Source organism: Eutrigla gurnardus (genome assembly GCF_963514095.1).
Source record: "Eutrigla gurnardus genome assembly, chromosome: 8".
NCBI lineage: Eukaryota > Metazoa > Chordata > Actinopteri > Perciformes > Triglidae > Eutrigla > Eutrigla gurnardus.
In genome coordinates, this window is record NC_139922.1 from 14,464,423 (window position 1) to 14,485,027 (window position 20,605).

General features: G+C 43.4%; 2 protein-coding genes across 2 annotated transcripts; both read left to right on the forward strand.

Annotated features, from left to right (window-relative positions):
- Positions 1-1,395: 1,395 nt before the first annotated feature.
- gpr61 (G protein-coupled receptor 61) lies at positions 1,396-4,252 on the forward strand (the record flags this gene model as incomplete). Its single annotated transcript, XM_084015349.1, has 1 exon — positions 1,396-4,252. One exon carries the CDS (start codon positions 1,396-1,398, stop codon positions 2,800-2,802), a length of 1,407 nt encoding a protein of 468 aa, XP_083871475.1. The 3' UTR covers positions 2,803-4,252.
- A 2,713-nt stretch (positions 4,253-6,965) lies between these two features.
- Positions 6,966-19,505, forward strand: gnai3 (guanine nucleotide binding protein (G protein), alpha inhibiting activity polypeptide 3). The gene is made up of 10 exons (XM_084015466.1): positions 6,966-7,125; positions 7,366-7,718; positions 12,445-12,487; positions 12,972-13,113; positions 13,235-13,392; positions 14,785-14,913; positions 15,925-16,054; positions 16,310-16,463; positions 16,761-16,968; positions 18,431-19,505. Exons 2-9 carry the CDS (start codon positions 7,601-7,603, stop codon positions 16,949-16,951), a joined length of 1,065 nt encoding a protein of 354 aa, XP_083871592.1. The 5' UTR covers positions 6,966-7,125; positions 7,366-7,600; the 3' UTR covers positions 16,952-16,968; positions 18,431-19,505.
- The last annotated feature ends 1,100 nt before the right edge of the window (positions 19,506-20,605 follow it).

A 20,605-nucleotide genomic window follows, 5' to 3' on the forward strand; every position in this document is an offset into this window, starting at 1 on the left:
GACGAGCGTCTGTGACGTGATTTTCATGCTCGATGTGCATACGTGGGCAGGAAAAACAATGGGCCCCTTGCAGGGATGAAGCCTGTCACACTTGTGAAATGGAAAACTTACACATGCAGGTGTGCAGCATATGGAAATGTACCAAAGCCTTAGTGCTCGTTCCACGGCTTTTACAGTGTGCGGGGTTGTTTCCAGGTGAGGTTATGACAGTAAACACAGCGCAGGGCCTCTCGACGACTCCGGCCAGACAAACACTTGCACTCAGTCCTGAAGGTGCTCCACTACTATTTCCTGAATATAATTTAATGTAGCCACGTAGGTTTTATTCGGACAAGTATTCAATCTTCAAAATGTATTTTTCTGTAAATGAGAAAACCACAGGAAGTGTAACGTTTTACATTTTTCACATCATAATTGCAGTAATGTGATTAAAGTGTTAGTAAAGTGTTTATCGATCTTCTCCTCCCATCACTTCAGACAGCAGGGAGCTCTTTAATGCTGAATGTTGCAGTTTATTCACTCATGCAGTTTGCTTCTTGACTCTGTCAAAGGGGACATATGGTCCACTCTGAGCTTTTAGCTTCTCCCTCAGGCACCAGCTGCTGCCCTCAAAACACACATGTGAGGATGCAGATGTGAAATATGGAGTGAATTATGACCCGGGCTACAAGTGAGTGCAGACTCGAGTCCGACGGCACGACGGCGAGAGCACAAGAGCTTGACTCACAGGAGCACAGCAAAAGAAATAATGCCATGTTTTAAAAAGGACTCCGTTTAAATACATTTTTCTACAGTTTTATAGTTGACAAATTGATTTGATTTGGGTTTTTAATGGATAAATAGACCAAATAGATGATTCATATTTGTCAGTATTTGCATTAACTGTAGATTAGATTGACTATTTTTAGGTTTGCCTAATGTTTTTCTAGTCTGAGCAAGTTATCATATTTCCAGACCATGAACTTCTACCCATTATAACATCAATATTTTGGTCTAAAATGTAGTTTTTCATCATTTTGAATTCCACTTCCAGACTAGAATGAGACAATATTTTAGCTTGTGTTATATTTCATGGATAACACTCAAACGCATCATGAACATGTAAAAAAGATGGAAAGAAAAGCTTCATTTTTCAACAACATTTTCTCTTTTGTTTCAGATCTTTCCATCTGAAGGTCACATCGCACTAAAAGTTGCAAAGAACTGCCTGAAAACCCCTTCGATTGTCTGCAGAGCTCCGTGCTAAACTCTACCGGGGGGATCAGGGCCTGTACAGCTCCAGCTGCCATGACAAACACCACCGCCTGAGCTTCTCAGTGACACCCTATGACAGGGGAGGATGGGTGATGGGCCCGTGAAATTCAGCGGACTCTCTCCTCCTTATCCCATGCTCTCATGGAGCGTCCTGACACACCGAGCCCCTCCTGGAACACTTCTCTCTCCGCATTCGCCGCCTCAATACACCCGAACATTTCCAACGCTACCTCGCCGATCACGGGCGTCCACGGTGGTGTGGATCTGAACCGGTCCTTGGCGCTGTGCGCCATGCTCATCATCGACGTGCTGGCAGTGGTGGGCAACTTGGCCGTGATGATCGTCATCACCAAGACGCCGCAGCTGCGCAAGTTTGCCTTCGTGTTCCACCTGTGCCTGGTGGACCTGCTGGCGGCGCTGGTGCTGATGCCTCTGGGGATGCTGTCGGACCAGATCCTGGTGGACGAGGCGCTGTGTCGAAGCTACCTCTGCCTGAGCGTGTGTCTGGTGAGCGCCGCCATCCTCACCATCTGCGCCATCAACGTGGAGCGCTACTACTACATCGTGCACCCCATGCGCCACGAGGTGAAGATGACCATTGGGGTGGTGGTGTTGGTTCTCGTTGGGATCTGGATTAAGGCCGTCGTCATGTCAGCGCTGCCTCTCCTGGGGTGGCTGCTCCAGGGGAACAGTGGTTTGGGGACTCCTTCAGTCCTCCTTCACGGTCCGAGACGCTGCTCGCTCCACTGGACGGGGGGCAGGACCATGCGGCTGCTTTTCATGGTCTTCTTTACGTTCATCTACTTTCTGTGCCCCATGCTGATCATCCTGGTGGTCTACTGCAACATGTTCAAGGTGGCGCGGGTAGCAGCCATGCAGCAGGGGGCCCTTCCCACCTGGATGGAGACGTCGCGACAGCGGTCCGAGTCCATCAGCAGTCACTCCACCATGGCGGCCAGCCTCGGCGGGACCGGCGCCCGCGCCACCCCTCAGAGGACCTTCAATGGCGGGAAGGCCGCGGTGGTCCTGGTGGCAGTGGGAGGCCAGTTCCTCTGCTGCTGGCTGCCATACTTCTCCTTCCATCTCTACTCGGCCGTGGTGTCTACCTCTCCCGCCTCGTTGGCCCAGCTGGAGGATGTGGTCACGTGGATCGGCTATTTCTGCTTCACCTCCAACCCCTTCTTCTACGGCTGCCTGAACCGGCAGATTCGGGGGGAGCTTGTCCGCCACCTGGCCTGCCTCTTCAAGCAGGCCGGGCCCAGCGAAGGAGAGCAGCTGCCCAGCCGTGAGGCCTCTATCGAGGAGAACTTTTTGCAGTTCCTTCAGGGAACTGGATGCAATCTGGAGCCCTGCAACTCTCACAGCAGAGCTAGCCCGGAGGAAGAGACCGAGGGCCTTCAGGAATCAGCTGTTCTGCAGAACACGCCAGCTGACTTCCACATCCCGGGGCAAATCCTCGAGGAAACCTCAGAGTTCATACAGAGGCAACAGCTGAACAATGAGCTACATCTATCAGTGAACTGCTGCAAAACTGTACCGGAGCTGTAGCTGCCTCTCATGTGTCTCTTTTGTCATCTATAATCCAATAAATATATTTAGTTTTACTAATTCTTTTTCTAAAATGTGTTGAATTAAAACAGATCGCATTCATGCTACAACAGTGCTTTTTAAGCTAAGAATCCAGCGGACTGCAAAAAGAGGGCGTCTTCTTTTAATCCGTTTAATTGTGTAACTTTTTAGAGAAAGACAAAGCCGAATACATCGAGTATCCCCAACAGTCATGGTGTCAGGCTGCTCTCAGGCTGTTGAGGCGGTTTTCTGTGTGATGTTAGCAAATGGACACTAAACCCTTGTTGTGTTAATCACGGGGCAGTGGTGTGACAAACATCACATTAACATAAAGAAGTGCTGAACCTCTGAGAGGACAAAACTTTAGGGGGAACGCAGTTCAGTTTCGGGAAAACTAAATTAAATTAGTTTTAGTGCATTTCATCATTCATCCCTCATTAAAAGTTCTCAGAATATAACATACACATTACCATGATTACAAAAAATATAGTGTTAATTTTTGTGTTTAAAGACTCGTGACAATCAGCCCAATTGACTCAGTGATACAGGAGGTTCTCTATGAACAAACAGATGTTTCATGTTGATTTAACTAATGATCTATCCATAAAAACACCCTCATGCAGCTCCATTTAGACACAAGTTCATCTTCAACAAAGTGTTGTCTGTAGAGCGGTCTGTTCTCAGAAAAAGAGGAGGTAAAAGTAAGGATTGTGAGCAATCGTAGCTGTCATTGCACTTTATTCCACTTGCACATCTCCTCATCACACCAAGGAATTAACGCATGTATGTTTCCCAGTAGAAAGGTGTGAATATTCAGGATTTTTTAATAATCCTTCTTGAAATATTCATCGTGATGAACAGGATCATTTACCGGATGGTACTGCCGCTGGTATTTATAATAAACAGGCTGACACACCAGCGTATTTTTAAGCATTTTTCCATGAACATCCTTATCGTGTTTATCTGCTTCTCTGTCTTGTGATTATCACTTCCTCGCCGAAATCATCTCACATTGGTAAAGCTCGTGATCCCCCCCCCTCCCCTTTCCCCAGAAAGAAAAAAAAAAAACATTGTGACTGGATTAATGTGTATGACAGTTATGGTATTACGTATTTAAGCAGTTAAACTGTCAGTTTGTTGACGCGTGGTTGGTTGTGGACAGACTCGGACATGGCGACCGGCCCACGTCTCCCCGCCGTGTCTGTGCTGTTTACAGGTAAACACGGGAGCAGTGCGAGTGCGCTCGTGTTTGTGCTCTAAACAAGCAGGCTTGTTGTGGCTACACGGCGGCACACAGGTGAGACGGTGCTTACACATGGCAAGTCTTGCCTTTGGCCTCATTTAGCAACAAGTGGAAGACGCCGGCGATACTTTTCTCTGATCTCAGGTGGAATACAAACAGTTTGCACAAGTCACACGAGAGGTGACCGATGTTCCAAAGAAAATTACGAGGCATAAATCTCTCACCGAACACACTTTCCTGTCTCTTTTTATACTTGCTCTTTTTCTTGCCGCGTTTTGTCTATTTTGGACTGTTGGCAGGATCACAAGACACCCAACACAAGGCGCACAGGGAAGACTCCTATTTTGCTGGGAGTCAGAACAAAAAAAGGCCCCTTTGTCAGGAGGAGACATAATGTTCCTGCTGACGGGGTCGGCTTGTCATCTTGTTTTTTTAAATGTTTATTTTGTGTCAAAAAAAGATGGAAGAGTAATGTGAGGCCCCAATTTGAACAAAATCACTGCCATAATCCTCAATGCTCTGCAGTATGTGTTCATTTTTTTATTTGCTGTTATTAATCATTTTAAAACTGCAAAAGGTTGTTATAAGAATGATTAATATGCAATGTTATGCAGCAAAGTGAGTACAGGAACATGAGTTGAATCTTCCTCATTCAGCGTAACTCTGTTTGGTACAATGTTGTAATAAATTTAGTGATATTTCACACAGTCTGGGCTCATTACAAAAGCCCCCTTATGTTGATTGAATCCATCATTCAATCAGCTGGATTTCCGTTACCGTAGCAGCAAAATTGCCCCAACCAATCTGATTAAACGTTGTAAGCTCTATTCCTGCCACCATCTGTCGAAGACGAGGAAAGGAGAAGGAAGCGGCTCCGAAGGTGAACGGCATCTGGAAGAATCATGGACTCATCAGCTACAGTTCTGTTTACTGTAAATCAACACAGTTGAAATGTTAATTTCCCTTCTTTTTTTTGTACCTGTGCTGAAAAGACTGTATTCTCCATTATTAGGCTTTGTTTTTCCCTTGTTAAAATGTCCATGTGTATTGATTACCCATCAATTGAAATGATTAAAGACAAAGCAAGAAGATTAACTTGAGTGTTGCTGTTGTTACTTATTGGGTGTTTTCCAATAAATAATCTATCACATGAATAAATCCTGTCAATCATCTCTTTCTCTCCTGCCATCTCCTGCATGTGTGTGTGTGTGTGTGTGTGTGTCACATGGTGCAGCGTCACAGAGGTGAAATGAAGCACTAAGAACAGGATGAAAGAGGAGTGACATTTGGAGGAAGGAAGGATGCTGAAGCTCGTCAGCAGGAGGGGGGGCATTTTGGACGAAGCAGTAATTCTGGAAAACGAGCAAAACTGAACATTAAAACACACAGACTAGCCTACAGCACGATGTCAGGTCCTACACAATGCCATTAACACCCCAACCCATAAGCTAAATGCATGAAACATACCAATTTCAAATGTAGATCTTAAATCTGATGATGAAAAAACTAGAATAAAAATATTGAGGTAATAGTCAGGAATGCAAGATAAGATGTTGATTGTGCAGATTCATGTCAGAAAGAGCCCCTTAATCTTATGGTAATTCAGTATTAATGTGATTAAACTGATGTTCAGTTTTGGCATATAGTTTCAGTTGTTTTTCTCCAAGCACAGATTCCACTGTCCTCTCAGAGGCTCGCCCTCTATTTCCTGATGATCCTCATTTATGCCCTCTCCTGTGCTGCTCCCCACCGGACACAGTGACTCATAGCTTTCATGTTGAGCCGTGGAGGGCGCCTCTCACAGCGCAGGGAAGCAGTTCAAACAGCCTGACCTTTGTGATGGGCGACAACACGCCCAGTGGTCGGGCTCAAGGACGGATGTCGCCATCATGTCACCCTTGGGGGGCCTCTGGGTGCAGTCGTTCAGTGAATGAGTTGGGTGTGTTTCTAAACGCCTAAGCAGAGAGCTGGGAACGTCAGAGACGGGTTTGAGGAAACCTGTCTACCTGTGAGAGCATGCGCTGGCAGAGAACGTCTCCCATAATCACAGATGACATAACCACATGAATTTCTCACTTACTGCCAAATCCTGACTTCTCTGAAATGGGACGTTGCCTCGGTAACCTGCCGCTGATGACGGTGCTGATAGGTTTGTTTGTCAGGAGGAGCCAGAGATGGAAGCAAAGATAGAGATTATTGCTACCGTAAAGTAACAAACAAAGACATTGTATGGTGGTTCCACAAGTGGTTCACAAATTAATGAGCCAGTCATTATTAGCAATGCGATTCTTTTTGTAACTTTCTTGAAATTAAATGTCTAAATCTATGCCTCAAATAATACATTCTTTAGTTATCTTTATAATGAACCATTTTCAAATACGGGGTTTGTACTAATGGCTTTAATTTGGTCATCTAAATTATCTATGAAACATTGGTGCATTCACTATTAATAAAGCCAATAATTATAATTTACAAACCCTGTGAAAATGGCACCTTTTTAGGAAGCTGCACTGGTAGCAGCAGCATCAATAACCAGAAAACTGTGTCAACTGTACAAAGAAGACTCTATAATATACTAATATAATATACACACATGGCTGGCATGTGTAGAAGGAGGATTTAAAAGCTGAACCTGACCTTATGACCGGAGAAATGTGTCGTTGTTTTTGTCTGTTTTCCATTTAGCAGCTAAATGCAGATTAGATTAATTAAATCGACACATGCAGTTCGGCTGTAGATGCACCGGGGGCGCTCTCACCCCACACAAAACCTGCTGCCACACTGTGCTGACTGTGCACGAGCGTTAACTGCGTCTCGAGCCTGTTTAAACCAAACTACAGCACAGTTCATGAGTAACTTGTGAGGAACGCAGCGCTTTGCACCCGACTGTGAGCGACATTTAAGCTACACGCGCCGAATTCACATATCCGGTAGGTCAGAAGACTTTAGACTACGTTTCCCATCAGCCCCGTGGGGCGCATCAATTTTCATTTTCAGTCGTGGTTTTCTGGGTTCGCAGCTGGATGGACGCGCGGCTGTAGTCTTGAGGTGAAAATCTGGTGAGTATTATTTTTATTGCTGTTTTTCTTGCCTTTTTAAAGGCGGGTTTTAGTCCTTCACCTGGTTTTTCATACACGTTTCTACTTTACGCCTTTTGATTTGTTCTTTTCTCATGTTGTGTATTTCTGTGAGTCGCCTATAAAACTTCGGATATTTGGGATTTTCTTTCAAAATAATGTATTTTGGAGGTTGTTTTTTTCTTTCGTTTCTAATCGCGCATTTGATCACCTGTGCCGCAGACGGGAGCGCGCGGACAGAAGCAGCGCGAGCCAGGCATCAGACTGTGGCTTCAGTCGGACCGACGAGCCTCCGGTGCCAACGCCTTTCCCCCCCCCCCCCCCCCCTCACTCTCTCCGCTCCTCCACGGCTGGGAAACTTCAGGTCGCTCGGACCCTCCGGCTCGTCTGACGGCGCCCCCCCTCCGGCTCATGGTCCGCTGCTGAAGAAGCCCAGGAGTTGTGAGTGAGAGCGAACATGGGCTGCACAATCAGCGCCGAGGACAAAGCTGCGGTGGAGAGGAGTAAGATGATTGACAAAAACCTGCGGGAGGACAGAGAAAAATCCTCCAGGGAAGTGAAACTGCTTCTGCTCGGTACGACCTCATTTCTTTGTCAGTTAAATCAGTTGAATCCTCACTCATGTTTGGGTAGGCCTACTTGTAATTATGTTTAGTTTTTGACTCCAAACAGTCCTCCTCCTCCTGTTTAATGTGGACCATCGTGTCTCCACTGACAGATCTGCGAAGTAAACCAGATGTTAGGGCTAGAAGGGAAACGAAGCTGCCTGCCTCGCAGCTTTTCTCTAAACTGGTGAAATTCGCTCGCAGGACACTGTTTGTTGACTGAATGTTGTCACTTGTCCCAAAGCAGGCTGTAACTCATTGCAGGCCTGTTTCACTTCAGAGCACAAACTCAACATTACAGCTGCAGGATTTTCCCCTAATGCACCAGGAAAGTAAAAGTAAAAGCGTTTATCTAGATATTGGAGCTGGGGTTTTAATTGGGTTGTTTCACATCATTTTAGTGTCCCAGAGGCGTCGAAAAAGTACAGTAGAAACACAGATACTCGGGTTCAAAAATACTCTGGTAAAAGTAGAAGTATTAAACTCCTTTACTCAAGCAAGAGTGGCACAAAAAACTGACATTTTGCTAGAAAAATGACTTAAATGGTCGTCTCACAGCAACTAAAACTCAGGTGAACGACGAGTCCAGATTTGGGTTCTCTCGCCTGTGTTGACCGCTGACGCTGGATGCCGATACTGTGGGTGTGGACGGCCAGGGGGCTTCAAAGCCAGTCCAGCAGCACTCTACACTTTAGTTGGTGAGCCCTTAAAACGAAACACTATCTCCTCTTGACCCCATTTTGACCTCCTCACATGCATGACTATGGGGCCTTGCGTAGTTGTGGGAAACGTGTCAGCAAACAGATGCCTATTTACATCCAACAGATATGGAGGGACATTTGCCTTCATTTGGAATTTCATTTCATGCAAACTGACGAATCCAAATCCAAAGTTCGCTCTCTTTGAACTCAGTTTTGTTCTCCACGGTGAGCTATCTGGCTCTGAAGATGCAAAACGTTCCACCGCGGTCGCCAGCTAGTCGCTGACTTAAAACAATGGCAACAGTAAATCTGTAGGACATAAAACCAAAACAGGGCTAAAACACACAAAAACGCCCTGTGGAGCTGAGGGGAACTGCAGAGCTTGGTGATACGTCTCTGTGGGTTCGTCACTATAAGCGACGCCTTTGAGGGTCATAAGCCATAAAAACATTTTGATTATCTGTCGGGTCCTTTCCATAACAGTGTCAGACGTAATGAGGACAGCTGTTTAGTCACTCAGACACAAAATCGTGGGAAAATAGGGTCCAGGTTGGAAATAATAATAATATTATTATAAAGATATCGATTAGAGTCGCTAAAGCTATTCTTTGAGCACTTAAGCGTAATGGTTTGTTGTAAAATATACCATCTGAAACTAAATGAAAAGTGATGCAATGCTCTTGTCCTTTTGCTTGAGACGTTTGGAAAGACACTTGACAATTTATGTCAAAAGAACCATATGATGAAGAAAAATGTCTGAAATTTCGTTTAAGAGATGGGGGACTGACCAGAACCTTCAAGTACACTAAGTGAATCCTCAATTAGGTGTTTTAGTAAGTATTTAATTAAATGGATGAGTACAGATGCAGCTATTAAATTAGTCAAAGGAACTCAAAATCCTCACTAACATCCAACGTCACGTCCTGAAGACGTCGCAACATAAAGCCCTGATGGAGAATGATGCCCATAGAATGCTGCATCCCGACAAGTTGTGGCATTTTATTGATCTTCCCGTGATAGACTTGTTTCCTGGCAGTGGATGATGATTATTTCTATAAGCTGACGTTAGAAGGATCATCATGGGATGTGAAAGGGACAAATCGATTTGTTGAGGAGTGTTGAAGAGAGGAGGGACACACAACATGTTAGGTCATTCTTAGAAGTAACGTTTTTTTAGATCAGAGAAAAAAAAGCATCATGTTGTAAATCTTATGAAGGTTTCACATTTAGAGATTCAAAACGATCATTCAAATCTCATCGTTTGTGATCCTTGATTATTCATTTGTCCCTTTACGTTTGCAGCGTTTTTTCTTGCACCTTGATCCAGAAGATTTGGCAGAACAAAACCATGCCAGTAAATCTGCCTTCTATCATTTACCCACAACCGTGAGGTGATTTTTATCAAAACGGTTTCCACTGTTTTTTTGAAAGATCGCAGTTCGATTGTGTTGTTTTGTTGTGTGGCGCTACGGCCCGAGTGTGAGAGCGTAGTGACAGAAGTCGGGTTTGTCGAAAGGACACCGGCAGTCATTTTCGAGGTCTCAGCACAGAGTTGAGCGGGGGGGGGGGGGAGCTATTTTTCCAGGCAGCGTGCTCCACTCCCCGTCTGCGTTGGAACAAGAGAGTTCCAGGGAAAAACAAAAGGGGAGTTCGGCTGCTGCTCTTTGTACAAAACCACAGAGCTGCAGAGCCAACGCACCCCTCCAATGAAAGTGGTCTCCTGCTAAACCACGAGCAGTAATTCATTAAAAAAAAAAAAGACGAAAATCTGCATTTCAGATTCTTGTTAAATGAGGCTTGGTTTGGAATCTGACTCCCGCATGGGGGTTTTGGACGACTCAGTGAATGTCTGCATGAGGTCAGTTTGTGAACTGTTCCGGACGCCACGGCCGACGATCGGCCAGAAAAATGCCATGTATGAGAGAATTGGTGACTGACAGAAATGAGGAAAGGGATCAACACGATTTGTCCTCCCCTCCCCTGTCTGTGTGAGCGGGCGTAATTCTCTTTTGCTGGTGACAGCTTAACCAAAGAATTTGTGGATTTAATTCTTCTTGGCTGGCCATCTGAACATATTACTGCAGTGAAAGCCTCCCTGACAAAATTCATCTGCTCAGGATTCCTAACTGGCAGCGGGAACGTGTCTTGTGTCCCACCTTTTAGGGGAACGACAATATTAAGGCGATGAATATCCTGATTTTTCAAACGATTTCACGCAGTCAGGCTCGTTTCTTGCCGCTTTAGAAGAGAAGCAGACACCCATTAATCTAATTCCAGTGCCTGAATACTTCACCCTGCGGTTGCCGATCATTCTTGTGATATATTAAGCAAAAAGGCGGCTCTGCTGCCTGTGTAAACTCACCCCAGATGTTTACGGAAATAATTTCGCACTGGTTGTGTGAGTTTGACATCTAATGTTTCATGTGCATACATGTTTTCATGCCTCTTTTAATTAAACCTTGGCTGCTTGAATTTGCTGATCTGGAGTGAGTCAATGGACGGCACAGAGGCGAAGCGCTGAATCATCTCCGCTGACACCTGGGGTGGAGTCCTAGCAGCGACTTGATTGTGTTCTCTAACCATCGGGCTTTTAGGAGGGCTATATTTGGCAGGCCAATCAATCTGCCTATTTTTCCAAGAGGCCAACTACGGCGCTGCAGCAGTAAAACATGAAAGTAGACTGGAAACGGGGGAAACAGCTAGTCTGGCTCTGTCCAACGGTAATCCAATCAGCCAGGCAGCACCTCTCCAGTGCCGGCCTCTGTGAAATGTGGTGCAACACAGCGACTCCACTTCTGTTTCCATCCGATCTTTGCGGGTAATTGCCAAAAGGCCCGTGCGTGCTGACGATATGGAGGGAAGTTTAAGATTCATTAGGGTATTGTAATGATTCAAAGCTGGTTGAAAACGCTCCATATCTGCTTTGTTGAATTCGTAAAAAAAAGCAGAAGTGAAAAACAACATGTTGTGGTTTTACTGGGTGTTATGTGCTGAACTGTTTCCTGGACCAGGAACAGAGACTTGGTGGCTTTTTTTCGTGTGCTTTTCCATTTCTTTGGAAAGCACACAAAACAACACAAACAATTTGAAGAAGTCACGTTTTGAGCTTTAGGAAATTGACAATAGAAAATAATTTGTTTGAAATGAAAATAATTGTAATTTGCAGCCCAGCATCTACTGTATAATTCCATTATAGTGTTGTAGTGACTTTTATTGTGGGAACGGGAGATGACGAATGAGAAGAATCTTTCTAATCAACGAAGAGATGACGGTTTCGTGCTGGCACGATGGGATGAGGCAGGTCAAATTGGAGGTTAACTATCAAATATACTGTACAGTTTGGATTGGATCAGAGTCGGTGTTTGTTTTTTTTAGATTGCAGACAGACTCATATTTGGGTGTTTTATGGCCCCCTCTGCTCTCTGTTGCCCAGAACAGCATGATATCTGGGACTGTCTCTCCAGTGGAAAAACACTGGATCAGCCAGAAGCATGACTACTGTTTCCTGTTTGGTTCATTGTAGAAATACTGTTAAGGTTCCTCAAGTGGAGTATTTCCCCACTCATCACTATTACAAAGCCCTTTATTATAATGGAGGCCTTGATATAGAACTGTACAACTCATCAGTTCACAGATGGTCAATATCATACAAGCTCTCACTTCCTAAGGAGGAGTCCCTACTATTTTATTCCCATGATCATTTCTTAAATTCCAGACTGCTATAAACATAGCATGGTGATCAGTGCTCCATGTGACCGTATTCTGTATACTGTACATTCCCTGGGGCCCCACATAAATGCCTGCCATTAGAATTCATCTTCCATGGGCGTTTTTGACGCAAATATTCAGCACATTGTGTGATTAAATGAGATCAGCTTAAGTTCAGCCCTCGTGAAAAGCCGGTTTGATCCGTCATCCGTGTGAGAGGCATCGGAATCCGTCGGTGGCGGTTTTTGACTGCACTCATCTAACCACCTTCCCTGTTTTCCTTTCAGGTGCCGGGGAATCTGGGAAAAGTACAATAGTGAAGCAGATGAAGTAAGTAGCAGCTTCCTGATAACACTGCACATGGCGTTGTGTCAAACGCCTACATCCTGTCAGAAACGTTGTTGTTATTTTCCTGTCGCATTAACGAGAGACAGTCCCTCGCTCCCCGCTTTCAGCTGCAGCCATGTTGTCAGAGGTTAATAACGCGAGGAGAAAACAGGGTTCATCTTTGTGGAAACACGGTGGAAGCAAAGCGGGACCCTTGTTTCACTCCTCGTAGGAAGCAGCCTTTTGCATAACATGTTAAACAATGGCCCCAGAGGCCGGCCGTAGCCTGGCAGGACCTGAATAGACTTCCCCAGTTCCCACGTTAGGCATGCTGCATGCTCACTGAAGCTCAAACTCCAGGACTAATGACAGCGTTGCCTGAAATATGTTCAAATCTGTCATCCATCCCACATTTGTTTATAGCCGTTGTTCAAATGTTTATCTGGGCTTAAAAAAAGAACCTATTTGTGTTTTGTGTCTGTGTCAGAATCATCCATGAAGACGGCTACTCAGAAGACGAGTGCAAGCAGTACAGAGTGGTGGTGTACAGCAACACCATCCAGTCCATAATGGCCATCATCAGGGCGATGGGGCGGTTACAGATAGACTTTGGGGACGCTGCACGGGCGGTGAGTGCACCTGCATTTAGGCTGCGTTTAAATATGACTAAAGAGCCACATCCTCATTCATGTCACGAATCGCCCACGGGAGCAAATTCACCACGACAGCGATTATTGTCTTTGTCGCCAGGACGATGCCCGTCAGCTGTTTGTCCTGGCGAGCTCGGCGGAGGAAGGGGTGATGTCACCGGAGCTGACTGCCGTGATCCGGAAGCTGTGGAGCGACGCCGGGTGCCAGGCGTGCTTCGATCGATCACGAGAGTATCAGCTCAACGACTCTGCCGCATAGTGAGGACTGTTCTCTTCCTCAGCGTAGACACCAAGCTTGTTAAATGAATTTACAGATGACCGCGCTGTGATTCATGGAAGAAGTCAGAAAAAGAATGGCCTAACAAATCATTGAGTCTTCATTTATATTCATCTGATGAGAAGTTACACCAACTGTCAGTGGAGGGAGATCATTTTACTTCCTACGGCAGAAACAATGAGTCGATCGCTCAATCAATCGAAATACAATCAGCAACTTCACAGTCACTTCTCAGTTGTGAGGATTGGCTCCTTTCTTTATGTGAGGAGACATTTGATGACTTTACAGACTTGTCCTTGGGAAATAATAGTGCTTTTTCAATGTAATATGTAATGTAATGTAACATTTAATAGAGAAAACAATGCGCATATTAATCGATAATGCAACTAATCTTTTAACCTCCAACGAATCAAGTGTCATTTTGTGTGACATTACTCAACTTAGTGACACTTTGTGAAAATTCCAAATGGAAATGAAACTGCTTTGACGATTAATAGGGAAGTTTGAAGTTGCATCACTCTTACTGGTAAACTGGCGTGAGACACTTCTTGTAATCGCGTTTGCCTTTGCGTTCGGAGGTGGACTAGTCAGACTCAGAATAGTTTTCCTCCTCCACGACAGCAGCGTTTCCACTGGATCAGAGAAGGGAGGCAAGACGTGTCTTGTTCATCCCGGTCTTGTGTCAGCTTGTTGCAAAGCTGAATGCATTCCTGAAAAAGGAGAAACACGGAGGAGAAACTGACAACGGGAAAGTCTTCCTGTCGATTTGCAGCTTCTTTATATATCACTTTGTTTGACAAAATGCTTTCAGATTATTATGATCGTTGGCCGCCGGACACAAATGTGTGACGACATTTGGTGAAAAATGCGGTTTGAGCTAAATATAGTCCAGTCTCGTAGACATGAATACAGCCCGTGGTTCTTATGTCTCTGTGGCGTTTGTGTTACACTCTTCCTGAGAAAAGGTAGCTCAAGGACGCTTTCTTTGTTTTGAAAACAGCCGAGCTGTCATGGCGCACTTTGTCCACACTGCGAGACAAGAGGAACCATCAGAGTTAGTCTGTTTTTACTCAACCCAAGAGGAGCCAGTGTTTATCATGCACCAAAATATGAGCCCATATTTAGTATCAGTCTGTGGAGTCCTCAGATGTCGGTCTGCAGCGCAAACGCTTCACTCCGCCAGGCATAAGTGTCCGAAAAACATTTTCTCGCTTTGCATTGTGTTGTCTTTTTTCAGGTTAAAAAAACGCATTTTACCACATGTTGTTAACCTATAGGAGCACATATTGGGAGCTGTCCTGTGTTGTACAGTTAATTTAAGCTGTGTGTGCGTATCTGGGATGAAATTCATGTAAACACTTTCTGTCACTCAGCTACCTGAATGACTTGGACCGGATCTGCGAGCCGAGCTACGTCCCGACTCAGCAGGATGTGCTACGTACACGTGTGAAGACCACCGGCATCGTGGAAACTCACTTCACCTTCAAAGATCTCTACTTCAAGTTAGTGCCACTGTACTCTGTCTGCTCGTGAGGGGCTCTGGCTTCAGCTGGGCTGCTTGTGCCATAAAAAGAACCAGACTAAATAACTAAATTATATTTATTTGTTGGCATTTCTCTAGTTTATTTGCTTTTTCTTGTGAAATAATGCATAGTTTTACCTCACATTCAAATTGTAATAAGGGGGTCAGAATTTAAAAAAAGGCTGGGTTAACACAATCATATTTCCCTTTTTCATTATCTAATATCTGATGATCATTGTAATCACAAAAAATTGATTTCACGTGTTAAGTTGCATGTACAGTATCTCTGCTTTCTTCCTACTGTACGCTGTATCGCGTTGGTTATTCTACAGCAGTCTGTCTGTGTTTATCTGTCATAATGCTCCCTCCCTCATAATGAATCATTTTGTAGTATTTCTTAGAAACTGCATATTGAAGTGCTGATTTCCAAGCCTCTTTTATAACTCGCTATAACACAGACTGGCGTTCAGCCTAATACAACCCACCTTCTCTGCAGTAAATGTGATTACATCCTGACATCATTTTATTATCCAGCTCCTGTACTTATAAATATTGGTGAAACATTAACTCTAATAGCCTCTCTGGTCTGCCTTTGTCTGCCATAAACAAATAAAAAAAAAAGCTCAGGATCTGGAAATGTGTAATCACTGAAATGGTGTTGTAGCACACGGCGTCCTTTCGTTTCATTTGTGTCAGTAAAACAGCTCGGTGCAGCTTTAGTTTTCCTTTGAGGGCCTCAGGTGGAGGCAGAGGCTGCATGTGTGTGCTTGTGTGTACGTGTGTGTGTGTGTGCTTGTGCTTGTGTGTGTGTGTGTGTGTGTGTGTGTGTGTGTGTGTGTACGTGTGCGTTCTTGCCCTGGTTTTAAAGGACATTCATACCCATAACACTGGAACTAAAATAACATTAGAGTTCAAATGAGCACATTTACTGTACATTCATTTATTCATTTTAAGTGTGTGTATTTGTGTGTGTGTGTGTGTGTGTCTCCAGGATGTTTGATGTCGGAGGTCAGCGTTCGGAGAGAAAGAAGTGGATTCACTGTTTTGAGGGAGTCACGTCCATCATTTTCTGCGTAGCACTCAGTGATTACGACCTCGTCTTGGCTGAGGATGAGGAGATGGTAAGTGAAGGACACGCTGTGGTTCAGGTGCACTTTTTGTATCTTTACATATAGGTCATACTGGAAAATCATAATAGGCACAGGTGTAACTTATAACATCAATGGTGGCTCTGTTCTATTCAAATGTCCTATTAGGTAATGACACTGTGACAGGGAGCCAGCTTGTATAGCTTGTAGCTGTTATTTATTCACCTGTGATTGTGTCTCCTGTGAAAAGGCAAATTGTGTGAAAGTTAACATAGGCTCTTCCCTCAGAACCGGATGCATGAGAGCATGAAGCTTTTCGACTCCATCTGCAACAACAAGTGGTTCACGCTCACCTCCATCATCCTCTTCCTCAACAAGAAGGACTTGTTCGAAGAGAAGATCAGCAGGAGTCCGCTCACTATCTGCTACCCCGAATACGCCGGTGAGACAAAACTCTGCAATAGCAGTTTATTGAAAGTTTTAGTGTGATATTGTTGGATTATGAGGAACTATTTATTTATCTACCTGCTGTATCCGAACATTATCATTCTCCAGTCAATACTCCAATCGTTTATAACTTCTTACTAGTGGGCTGGAGGTGTTTCTACGCAGGAGTCAAACGCAGAATTTAACCGCCACTTGCAGAAACAAATGTCCTTGAAAGATCATTAGTAGCACCCCCGTTTGCAATTTCAAACGTTTTGTTCCATGTAATTATGACCAACTGTATTTACTGCAGGTGGGCAGTCATACGATGAGACTGCAGCTCATATCCAGAACCAGTTTGAAGACTTAAACAAACGAAAGGACACCAAGGAGATCTACACCCACTTCACATGTGCCACGGACACCAAGAATGTACAGTTTGTGTTCGACGCCGTCACAGACGTCATCATCAAGATCAACCTGAGGGAGATCGGGCTCTACTAAAGCTTCAGGCCCTGCAGGTCAGCACACTGACTTTCACCTGGACTGCGGTGCGTTCAGAACACTGTGGAGATGTGACAACAGGGTGTTGGACATCTTGGATTGTTGCATCACCACAGAGTTGAATTGCTTCATAACTATTGGATGCATTGCTTCATAACTATTGGATGAATTGCAATGAAATTTGGCTCTGACACTTATTAACTCTAGTCATCACTTGAGTTTTCAAATTCATGAAAGGATACACCCATAAAAACTTTTTTTAAATATATGGACAGAATAACATCAGCCTCGTAGCAGGTATACACACAGAAATGCTACTCATCTGGTTAGAAAGTGGGTTTTATTTACCCACATACCATAAAAGTACAAAGAAAACTTCATACTGAATGAACCGGGCCCATGAAACCAGTCAGAAAAATGTGATGTGAGGTGAACAAACTGACGAGGCTGGGCAAACTGTTGAAACACATGAGGCAGACGAAAACAATCACACCAATTTATCAACTCCATCCGCTGTTGAAGGCGGTGTGACATGGTTAATGCTCTGGGGGAAATGTGAGTAAATGGGGTCTAAATTTGCAATACTATTTGTCAGACTGTTCATAATTGAAATACCCACACATTTACAGACAAACAGTAGACAAAATAGATTGCCTGACACATCTTAATTAAGATAACTACAGCACAATATATCTACGTTAAGCACACCCCCCCGTGTTGTGATGGACACTTGGTATCACCCAAGAGCCAACTGTCAGCATATCAGTGAGGATGGCAGAAGAAAACGCTAAGTTTAGCGAAATATATGAACTAATATTGAAGACAACGTGTTGGCATTACTGAGTTAAGATAACTTATTTACATAAAGAAATAGGTGTTGAAAGTGCTAAAAGTTATGTAAGTTAAGCAAACTATTATGAACTAATATTAAAGACGATGTGTTGGCATTACTGAGTTACCGGTAAGCTAACTTATTTGCATAAATAAAAAGTGTCAAAAGCGCAAATAACTAACTTAAATATAACTGTTAGTCTTTTTACTGTTGTGTGTTGACTATAAAGGCCTTAAGTTAAATCAAAGTTGAGGTAAGATAAGTGGGAGATAATTGTGTATTTACGTAAAAATGGCAAACGCTACGCTAACCTTAAAAAAACAAACATGCTAGCAGCTAAACGTTACTATGCTGACTGTGCATTTTAGCATTTTGACATTAGCACTCAGCTCAAAGTAGAGAGGCTGAAAAGTACAACACAGACTGATGAACGTTGTGCCTGACGTTTGTACAACTGTATAGAATCAAACTGTTTGTTTTCTGGTGTGTAAACCAATAAAGCATGTCTATTAAATTAGTTTATTATTACCAAGCAGCATATGAATGAAAACTTAAATGACAGGTTTATGGGTATTCTATTTGTATGAATCATTAGTTTGTCGTTGCCTGGGGCCGTAGATATTAATGGTTGTTATTGTCCTTTGCAGGTGTCGGGAGCAGAATCAGGACGTCTGGGCTGGTATGTCTTGTCTGCAGAAAATTGGAAAGTAGGTGTTACTTAAGGACTGAGCTGGTGACCACGCTGCATGCAGGACCTAAATTCCACAATTTGGGGACTTGATACTACGATTACTTTTGTCTTAATAGATGTTATGATGCAGAGCACACTGGGAGGCAGTAATACGTGGGGGAGGCTTGTGAAAATGATCACTGTGAGAACTGTGGAGTCCTGTCATATTTAAGACCTTTGCATCAGTCGAGGGGCCGGCAGGTAAAAGCCCCTCTGATGTCTCGGACACATTAATAGTTTGTCTGTCATATGTACAAGGACCAAAACAGAGCCTGTTTATCAAATCCATCATTGCTTTTCACAGTTTCACAGCTAATATGTAAATTCTGTTGACATTTTTCTTAGCTTAAGTCTGTATCACATCGCTTTTATTGAATATTTGCATTTGTTATATTTTATTTTAATTTTTGAGTTGCAGTTATATAGTATTTTCACTTTGGGATGTGTGAATGCAATAACTTATGTATGGAGAAGCATTTTCAGCATTTTTGATGTATATAACGGAACATTTGAGGTCTGGGATTAGTTAGCAAGAGTGTAATGAACTCAGTAGCAACACCGCAGTCTACATAGTTAATTACTAACTAGACAACATTGCATTGAACAATATTTTTATACGTAAGAGACATCACTGCAAACCGATTTGCAACGGGAGACCTTCCCTGTTTTTTTTTCATAGGAGTTTGAATATGACTAACATTACTCACTCAGTGGAGGTCAGTATAGAATATCCTTTTTTCAAGGTATTTGAAATGGCCAGATACTGTATTTGTTTTCTTTGGCTGCAGCCATCACACAATACTGAGGAAGTCTGTTGCTGTTGCAAAATACTGTAGTGGAGCTCAGTTTGGGTCAGATCAGTCACTTCCTGCACAGAGAAATCCTGGAAGAAAACATTCCTGAAGCTTCAAGTCTAGCTTTCTGTAAATTGCTGCAATTTAATTGGTTGTTTTTAATGTCATTAAATGATGGCACAAAGTTGTCTTCCTTTCCTTTTTCTGCCTTTCCTTCTGTTTTAAAATCAATCTAAACTAACTTCATTCGGATGTTATCCAAGATTTATAAATGCCTAGACTCACCTAAACCATGCAGGGAAGGAGGTCATGCAAATTGGAAACACTATTTTTAGACTTTGGACACATCTGTATGCTTTAGCTGAAGGCTCAGTTTGTTCCAGCTGCTGCACACACCACAGCTCTTCAATATGTCCTCATTGTCCATTGACCTTGGATGTTGCCTCTGTAGTATAACACTCCTCGAAAATGTACTAATAACATGACTTATCGTAACATTCTTTCAAAATGTAATCAATCTCCAAGTCTACATGAGAGCATTGAGAGACAAATTTTTAACTGCAACATATGCTTTTTGAGCCCAAAAGCTTTGCCATATTTTTTTCTTTTTCTCAACAAAGACCAAAACCAATGTTAGTTCTTCTCTCAAAACGTGACTCCCTTCCCTGTCTGTGGCACGCAGCCCCAAGCCCATTACTCCCTACTGAAGATGTAAATCTTTAAAACAAGTCGCAAATGTATTGTTTAATTCTTTAAAAATGCTAAGAAACGTCCTAACGGAGAGGTACTGTAGTTCAGGATTAAAAAGTATATTTTTTGGACAATATTTTCAGCTCAGGATTAATACATGTTAGTGTGCTAGTGAGTATTTATAGCTGCAGGACAATGTATGTAGGATTGAATAAAAATAAATTACAGTAGCAGTGTCCATGCCTTGCTGTAAGGGTAATACTGCATCTTTTCCAAAAATATGGATGGACAGATGGAACAACACTGGGAAGAAGCTTGACAGATCTACTGGATTTTCCACTACTTTGCTCTGGAGTTTGAATGAAATAAAAAATACCAAAACTGAGACCATGCAATCATTAAATATGGGAGCAAATTATGCTCTACTGCTCACTCTTTAGAATAATGTTAACGCTACACACTCATTACACTCTCACTTTTGTCAAAGCTTGCAAATCTGGTGAATCTTTTCCGACACAGTCTTAGTGCAAAGTGCAGATTAATTACAGTTTTAATGTGTTTATTGTTATGTTTATTGTTAATAAACTATGCATTGCTATTTCCTGTCT

Bases quoted from the DNA above. Each gene is read 5' to 3' on its own strand.
- gnai3 (XM_084015466.1), top strand. From the start codon at position 7,601: ATGGGCTGCACAATCAGCGCCGAGGACAAAGCTGCGGTGGAGAGGAGT. The intron at 13,393-14,784 runs GTGAGGACTGTT...TCTGTCACTCAG, and splicing joins CTCAACGACTCTGCCGCATA to CTACCTGAATGACTTGGACC. The intron at 16,464-16,760 runs GTGAGACAAAAC...TATTTACTGCAG, and splicing joins CTGCTACCCCGAATACGCCG to GTGGGCAGTCATACGATGAG.